Here is a 9,310-nt window from a genome sequence, read left to right as displayed (position 1 = left end):
TTACTATTTTTTTTTACAACCAGCTGTACTGTTTTGTTCTTTGCATGTATATGGTTTTAAACCTGACTACTCAGCATGGAACAGCCAACTCATCTGTGGGAGAGGCCAAGTTTTCTTCTGCGAGAAGTCAATAGTTCCCTGTAGTGCTTTGTCTGTGAGATGGATACTTCGACATTAAAAGGCCCATTGATTTTTGCTATTGTTCCTGTCTTGTTTATACAGCCTTTTCTAGAATACTGTTTTACAGCTGACTTGCAACAGTGTCTCTTAGAATCTTTCTTTCCCCCCTCTTCCACATTGTTCCCTCAACCAGAGATTCAGGAGCTCTTAAGTAGACATATCCACTGGAGCAGGCTCTCCATGATCTCTGCATTGTGTTCGTTTTCTTTTTATGTAAGGAAAAGCTTTGGTGAGATATGGTGGCCACACTTACATGAGGATATAAGGATAAGATATAGAATGTGGGAAGGATTATGCTGGTCTAACAAAATGTCAGTAATAGATTGTTTTCTAAGATCCATGACCTCACTAGCCCTGGGAAACTGACAGTTCTTGGTTGCAACCAACATGTGAATGCCACTTCTTGCACTTGTATGCATTTCTTGCCGTGCGGTGCTTGTTGTGGTTCATAGGTGTTGCAGCTAAATAGGGCTAATTATTGCTTCCTTCCTCTGATAGTTTTTATAGTATTTTCTGGAATCATGAATGTTAGACCACAGGAAGAGGCTTTCAGGTCAGATTCAGCTCAAGTCATTTGAGTCATGTATCCTCAATGTGTGGTTTTCAGCAATAGGGTCTGAACTTCAACCCCTGAGAGATAACCAAGGGCCACATGGTAATCTGGTTTTGGTAGTCATTTGGACTACACTGACCAAGAAAAGGTTTCTTGAGTCTGGTACTGAGATTTTTGTTAGTCTTTGGTTCTTGTTGGGAGCATTGTTAGTGCAAGTAGCTTAACTTCTTTTATGATGTGTGTGTATGCTAATATACATTTTGTATAATTTTAGGCAAATATAAAATATGATTCCTTGATTATCAAACCACATTGGAATTGGTCTCCCGCCTCCCTGTTTGGAGTCCCTTCCCATTTCCCACTTCATATCACCTATCCTGTTCTTCCCCTCAGACCCCACCTCCACCCCATGGTCCCTTTATACTTGTTTCTGTGACACTCCGTGTTGTACACTCACATCTGAAGATTGATGTAGGAACCACAGGTGAGAGAGAGCAGGCAGCGCAGTGTGTGTCTTTCCGGATCTGGGTTACTTCACTCAGAATCTTTTCTAGGTCCAACTGCTTTCCTGCAAGTTTGGTTGAGAGAGGGTGATTGCTACCAGTATGGGACCTTAACAAAAATAGACTGGGAATTTAAAAAAAAAACCAAAACTATAATTAATAAATTCATTATAAATTAGGAGTGATATTTCTAATGAAATGTACACTCTCCATGACACGGAAAGGCAGTTTAGTAGTTAAGAGCACTTGTTGCTCTCATAAAGGACCCAGATTCGATTTGGTGGCTCACCTGTCTGGAACTCAGTTCCAGGGCTTCAGACATCCTCTTCTGATCTCTGCTGGCACCAGGCACACACACCTTCCACCTATATACATACAGGCAAAACGCTTATACACTTAAAATAAAATTTAAAAACTCAAACCCCTTTTCAAAATGAAAAAACACTTAATAAGAGAAGTGCAGCTTTATGTTTTTATGAATTTCTTTACTAGCCTAATAGAGTTATGGTAATATCTGTTTTTGTACTCAGCCCATGTTTCCATTGAAAACAAAATATGTATTTGAAAGAGAAAGAGAATTTAACAAGTAAATAAATGCTTAGTATTATGCCGTAGGTGTCCTCAATCAGCAGCTTTAGGGTCCCTAGCAGCACTGTTGGAACTTTAGGGTCCCTAGCAGCACTGTTGGAACTGCTATAAGAATTTAAGAACAGGACTCTGAGTCCTTTAATTTCAAAATTGAAATTTTAATTGGTTGAATGCTTTTCTTGGCTATATTAAGCATTTTAATACTACATTGCTTCTTTAATTCTGGTTAAGATTTATTCTTGCAATCACTCATTTTCTTTTAGGGTTATTTTTATATTTAAGAAACAATAACTTGAATGCAGAAAAGCATAGGAGGATTTATGTGAGATTGGCTTGTTTGGTCCTTTTACAGAGTTTGTCACTAACTTTGGATGAGTTTTGGATTCTAAGTTTGGAACAGTAATGCATTTGACTTTCCTGCTCCTGTGTTACCATGTCACGGCAGTCATTCTTCCTGTTTGTAACTGGATTGTGTTCTTTCAGGGCAATATAAGCATAACAGACAGTTACAGTAGTCTCATGTTTCCAGCCAGTGATGTTTTTTCCTTCACAACCATCTTTCCTTTGACAGTTTAATCTGAAATTAAAAGGATCTATGTCATGATTTTTTAATTTTCAAAGTATATTTGGTGTGTATCCTATATTCAGTGAAGATAAGTTTGATAACTTTTCTACAGTGAGGAGGAGAGAGATCTATGTAAAATGATTTAATGGATTGTGAAATAGAAAGTTTTAAGTATTTTCAGTGTATATCTTCTGTGTGTGAGTTCTTTGTAGATGATTTTAGTTTTCAGCATGTCACTGACCTCCCTTTACTTCACTAAGTTGACAGAAGCGAAGGTAATATGGATACATCTTGGTTGTGGATAGCTACGTTAGATGATTTTGCATGTTGTTACAGCTTTGTAAGTTCACTTTAGATTTGCTAGAATAGAAAACACCCTCTACTTGTCTGTTTTGGCCCTCAAAGGCATCATGCATACTTGGCAATTTGCTGAAAATGCATTCTTCATGGTACAGCATGAAAAGCTTGCAATTTTAATTAAGAGTAAATATTTTCTTTGCTAAAGTAGGCTTTTTACGTAGATTGCTTTATATTAAAATACTGGTGTGCAAAAGTGACAAAATTGGGGCTTTTGCTTCTTAGGTAACAAGGTGCATGTGAAAAGTAGACCACGTTTTTATCACTTTTTATAAAGTAGACTTTTCTAAACTGGCCATTTACCACATACGCTATTTTTATAATATTTCTATTTGTTTATTTTTCAGCTTTTTTAATACAACTCAATGAACTAAAACTGGAAGATTTTCTTTTTTAATGAAGTAATATAAAGATAGACTTTGTCTCATTGCACCCCTTCCTTGCTTCATTACTCATCTGTCACCTACCTACTCTCACCCTCCCCATGTCCTCAATTGTTGCTGCGAGATTTCTTCAGCTTCAGCATCTGGATCAGCCTTCTTGTTACCTAGATTGCCTCAACCACCTCTTCCTTCAGATTTCATCCCACTCATGACTCTCAGTTGGCCCTTTATTTTGCTTGCAATTATAGGTGCCTTAATTTTCTTACCTTATTATGTTGCTCATAAGGCAGTTTTATTTTTGTTTTTTTTTTTTAACCTTCTGCTGTTTTCTATTTAATTTTGTTCAATATTTTAAGAAATAATTTTGGAGTAAAACTTGTGTTAAAAGTGCTTTCAAGCTTAATTAGTTGAGTAATATTTTTATCCATTTTAGAGTTTTATATTTTAGGAATTGTTTTGGAAAGTACATATAACTTTTTTGTTCTTTTTTTTTTCTAACTAGAGCAGTGCTACATACTCCTTTAGTTTTAGTTGCAAATTGTGAATTTTCTTATTGGAACATTTGCCACAAAATCTTTTTGTGGTTGTATTCTCTCATGCTTACTACCCATGTGAGCTCAGTCCAGTTGAAGAATGTATGGACTAAACAGGCTGGGTTAAAACTCTAATGCAGAAGACCAATGGATTCTTTACTGAATGAAAGTTTTTAACATCTAATTTTGATGTACCTAGACTTTGGTTTATCTGAGATGTAACATAAAGACTTAAAACAGAATGAAAGAGCTTTATGTTTGGGGTAAGAATCCGCATGGAATGCTGAATTTCTTCTTTTTTTACAGAGAATACATATTGGCAAGTTGAGAGTTGTCACCCTGTGAAACAGTATGCAGACTTGCATCTTCTGCTGTATCACATCTTCTAAAATTTTGTCATGATATTAATTGTTTTCTTTTGCTTAATCTAATAGCTCTGTGTTTTGCATTTCCTAAGTAATATAGTGGTCAATAATGTTGTTATTGTCTGTCAGCTAAAATTCACTTATGGTACAGGTGGTACCATCTCCCCTGCATTCTGGTGTATTTTAAAGCCCTGTTTTTCTTACTCTTGTCCACTTTTCTCTTTTTGACACTATTGTCCCTTGGACTTCTGAACTAGTTTACCATAGTTTGCATGGGCCAAAGAGGAATTTCACGTTTTCCCTGGTTGAGGGGAAAAAACAAACGGAACAACAAAAATTAAAAACATTACTTTCTGTGGTTAATAATTCTCAATGGAAATAGTTTTTAAGTATTTTTTTCATGAATGGCATTGACCTAGCTATTTTCTGTTATAGACCAGACATGTATTAGTGACCTGTAGACATTACCATTAAGAACAGAACCACTTTTATTAATGCATGTGTATATATAGTATGTAGTACATTATAGAGGGATTTTTTGAGATATTTATACTGTGAAAATATATTAACTAATGATAAACCCTGTTCTTTAGATAAATTACTCTACTACAGAACCAACAGAGAACCTGTTTTCATGACTTACTAGTAGACACTAGGCTCTTTTTGCTTTGTTATTCATTTATTTATTTTTGGGCACTACATTTATAGGAATCAGGTATTTTTACAGACTTCAGGACTAGATAGATTTTTTTTTAATCACTCAGATACACAGTTTATTTTTTACATTTCTTACAGTCTATTTCTAGCAACCAGGTTTTTTTAAAAGCTAGAAAAAAAAAGCTAGAAAAAAGTTCATCATTTTCATTCTGTTTTCATTTCATGTTTACATATTGAAGGAAATGCCTAGAAACCCATCAGTTGATATGAAGACATTAATTTAATGTATTCTTTTAAATACAGATTTTGTAATTGACATTTGATTTCTAATTGCTTAAAACTAGTACACTAAGAATGTTTTGCTGATAGCATCTTTTATTATTATTATTATTAACTTCTCTAAACTGTCAACCTGGTTTGGAAAAATTATATTACTTAAAACAGAATGGGAAACCGGAAATAGCTTGCATGTGTTTAATTCCTTGTGTTTAGAGGGAGGGGCGTCACAGTTTGTTGCCACAATACAAGCACAGTGCATGCAGAAAAGGTTCAAGGATTAAAAAGTAATACCAGGACAAAAGGACTAAAGTCATTTGAAATTATTACCATGTTAGTATTATTTTAAAACATAATTTAGAATCATTAAATTGTACATAATTTTTTTATTTTTGTTTTTCTAGGTAGTTGGCAAAAAAGGAGAAAGTCATTAGGGTACAAAAGACACTGGAAGACTTAACTGCAGTCAGATTTGCAGCTCCTGGATAATTGCTTGATTCTCTTTGGAAACTGTTAATCTTTTATTTGTTGCCATTACCAATAAATCATTGCTTTTGTTCAGATGGTATCACTAGTGTTTCTATTGTAATCTTGATACATGCAGTTGTAAATAATAAAAGTCAGTACTTTTGCCAAGCTTAAATTTTGTCCTTCTATATAAATGCATTCTCTCTCTTGTTTTTATTTGAATATTGGCTAACTTTTTGTTTTAGAAGAGCTGTGTCTGAAATCCCATTGGCTACAAGCTAGTCTGTCTCTAGAGGAATTAAGAGTACTGTCTGCACATGTAGAGTGTTTTGATACATGGATTTGAAATGTGTCTACACATGTGGAATGTTTTGATGCATGGATTTGGAATAACCATGTTTGAGTGAGTATTGACTTTGTATTTTATCAAAAGGTATTTGGGTATATCTAGGCTTTGTAAATTTCCTCAAATTATAAACAGCCACTAATCTTATCCATCTCTGGTAGTTAACAGGTCTACAAATGCTCTGTTTTTAGGGGAGAGTCTTGCTATATAGCATAGGCTAGCCTCATCATTTATACACTTTTGTGCCTACCTCCCAAAGGCTGGGATTGTAGGCATGTACCACCAAACCTGGTCTCATGTCAAGATTTTAACTCTTTTTGTATAAACCTAAAACTTAGAGTCAGATATTTTCTTTAATAATAAAGGTATTAATATTGAATTCAAACAGTTGGCAAAATATAATACAGTGAATTTATGGAAAAATGGGAATTTAGTATCTAATCTAATATTTATTAATTAAACTCGCCAAACATTCACTATAAATGCATAGATACAGAATACAATTTAAGGTTGAAAGTGAGTCGTCCTAACTGGTTTTAACGATCTTTTACAAAAAACTGGCTAAATAAAATATTTGTTCTTACGTGCTTTTTTAAAACCTTACAATTGAACATAGACTAAAATATTGGAAAATCTAATGTTTTTTTATTTCATGTGTGCAAAATGTGTTTGGCCTCCTCTGTGTGTGTATGTATATTCATGTATATGTAGACTGGAAGAGCATCAAAACCTCAAGAATAGGAGTGACAGATGCTTGGGAACTGAATGTAGGCCTCTACAGGGCTGCTGCTCCAGCCCTATGAATTTATCTTTTAATTCAGTATTTTAAAAGCATATGTAAGATTATAGCTTGTAATTCAGTTAATGCATTTGAGGACATTCTTATCTAGAAATAGTGCCGAGATTTGCCCTTTCAGTAGTAATGTATTTATACACGGTTATGATAAAGCTGTGGAAGTTTTAGTGTTGAAGTAGCCCTCTTCTGAAACTTGTGTTGTCAGATAATGTTCAGTTCATTTGTTTGTGAGCACAGTAACCGATCTGTGATGTTTGTATTCTATGTATTTCACAGTCTTGTTGACTTAGAACAAAAGGAAGACAAAAAAAAGTTTATAATGCAAACCATCTGAAGTTAATCACACCTGAATGAAGAACAAGATTAACATCAAGAGTTTTAGTTTATACTTGCCCTTTTTGGGTAATCATTGAAGTGCCTCATCTCAAGTGTAAATGAAAAACCAAGTAGAAGTAGCTTCACATTTGCAAAGGTTCAGACATCAGATTTTTGTTGTCATATGACTTCTGTAACTTTATTGCATCATACAGATATTCTGTCATTCAAGTTGTAAATTGTGAGGAATGCTAGTAGGAAGCCTATATGTGTCACAAGTTTTCTTAGTGCAAAAAATAAAAAATAAAAACACGTAGTTGACATGTAAAACATTAAGCTAAAATGCTATTTTCTGTTAAACTAAACAGTACATAGTTACCTGTAAATATATGTATACACACATATAAAATATTTACATGTAACAGTTTTCCAGAAAAGAACATGAGGAATATGTAACCTTGGTTATTTTAACATTAGTGTTTTCTAGAAAACAAATATTAGTTTGTTTTGTCAAGCTATATTTTGTCAAACTATATTTGTCTAAAAACAATCTATTTGTATGCATCTTGTTTTTCTTATCAAGACATATAGTGAAATACTTTGTAGGCAGAAACAGTGCCATAGGAATGTTTTGTCAGAGGAAACCTAAGAATAAGACTAGCAATTGTTACTGTACTGTTGTGTTCGCATTGGTCCTTTATAAAAGTCCTTTGACTGTCTGGCTGTCAGGGACCAAATGCCCCCTCTTGTATATGAATGTATTGGATGGAGGTAGTCACTTAGCTGTCTACCAGCCATGTTTGTCTAAATGATTAAAGATGTATAAGGCTTTTTTGTGGTATTCATAGTTTTTGCTATGAGTGTACATTTAATCCAAACATTTCATTCATGGCTATCATTAGTTCTTATGTTTATATTGAGAGTCTGGGGACCACAATGTAGGCCAGGAGATGCAGTCATCTATATATGATAGAGTTACACCCATCAGATCTTAACAATATGGTAACATGAACAAGACCTGTACCAGTTGGCATGCCAAAAGGAGGTGAGGAAATTTTGTAAGGCCCCATATCTAAAAGAAAAGCTATCAATCTTATTCAGGGAAAAGCCTTTTTTTTGTGTTTATATGTGTTAGGATTGACCATTTAGGATTGGTCAATCCCAATAACACAATCCCAAGTGGTCAACCCTTAAATACATAATCTGAGCAACACTAAATGGGCTTGGCAGGTTGTATTTTATATATACATACATGTATATGTGTATGCGTCTTAGTTACCTATCTATTGCTGTGAATATCCCTATCCAAGGGTGTTATAGAAGAATTCATTGGGGCTTAACAGTTTCAGAGAATGTGACCTTTATGTTGGGGAGCATGGCAGCAAGCAAGCATGTTCTGGAGCAGTAGTGGAGTGCCTGGTTACCTGATCTGGAAGTCAGAGGTAGAGTTAACTGGAACTGGTGTGGGCTTTTGAGACTGTATGAATTTTCACCAGGAAGAACAAAGGATTACTTTAGTTTTATCTAATAATTTAATTATAAGGTTGCTGGTATGTACCTTATTTGAGTCAATATCAATCAATACCTTTGGTTTCTTTATTACACCAAAGAAAATTACTCTATTGTCTGTGGTTTCTTAAGTCCTTACTTATGAAAATTTCAGTGTCTTAATTGTCTATTCACCTCATTTGGTTATCATGTTTGAGAAATACTGAACCAGCGGGAATTGGAATTCCTCTTGACGTTTTTAGTGTCGTTAATAAAATACATTTTTAATATTTATATTTGTTTGTTTATTTATTTGAGACAGGGTCTCAGTAAGTAAGGCTGTCCTGCAACTTAACTATGTAGACCAGGCTGGCCTCAGACTCAAAGAGATCCTGCTTCTGCCTCCCGAGTGCTGGGTTTAAAGGCATGCACAAACACCCCTGGCATAAAATACATTTTGTAAAGGAAGTAAGAGGTGGTTGATTTTGGAGATACTTCTTTAGTGACCATGGCCTAGGAACACACTTAAGTTTCCTCAAACTCTGTTTCTATGCAGATGCTTTTTTATTTTTCATGAAGTTTTACAGAGCAAAGTCATAAATCATGGCAAGTTTGAAATATATTGGTGGTTTCATTAACAAGAAAATTTAAGAATGGCCTCAATTTTATGCTCAAGGACAATTTTATTAGAATTTAGAACAAGCCCAGGACAGCGAACTCACTAGCTACTTACTAGAGAGTAGAGCATTAGAACAGCTGTGCGAAATGACGTGGAGGTCAGACACAAGCAGCTGTATGTGTGGTGGTGGGGGCTTTAGAGAAAGTAAGGGTGCCAGAAATGTTTGGGGACACAAAGTATTAAAGCATGCTTAGAAAGGATACAGAAAGAAGAAAAAAAAATTTTTTTTTCTCCCCAAGACGGTTTCTCTGGCTGTCC

At 34.7% G+C, this 9,310-nt stretch overlaps 1 protein-coding gene across 1 annotated transcript in view; it reads left to right on the top strand.

Annotated features, from left to right (window-relative positions):
• Txnl1 (thioredoxin like 1) overlaps positions 1-8,667 on the top strand; it is a 29,313-nt gene extending 20,646 nt beyond the window's left edge. Inside the window, exon 8 of the mRNA XM_005356194.3 lies at positions 5,365-8,667. Coding sequence (XP_005356251.1) covers positions 5,365-5,394 — 30 coding nt within the window. The 3' untranslated portion in view covers positions 5,395-8,667. The remainder of the gene's footprint in view (positions 1-5,364) is intronic.
• Positions 8,668-9,310: the final 643 nt, after the last annotated feature.

The sequence above is a fragment of the Microtus ochrogaster genome, chromosome 18 (assembly GCF_000317375.1).
Source record: "Microtus ochrogaster isolate Prairie Vole_2 chromosome 18, MicOch1.0, whole genome shotgun sequence".
Taxonomy (NCBI): Eukaryota; Metazoa; Chordata; class Mammalia; order Rodentia; family Cricetidae; genus Microtus; species Microtus ochrogaster.
Note: the sequence above shows the minus strand (reverse complement) of the source record. Positions and strands in the feature narration are given on the sequence as shown.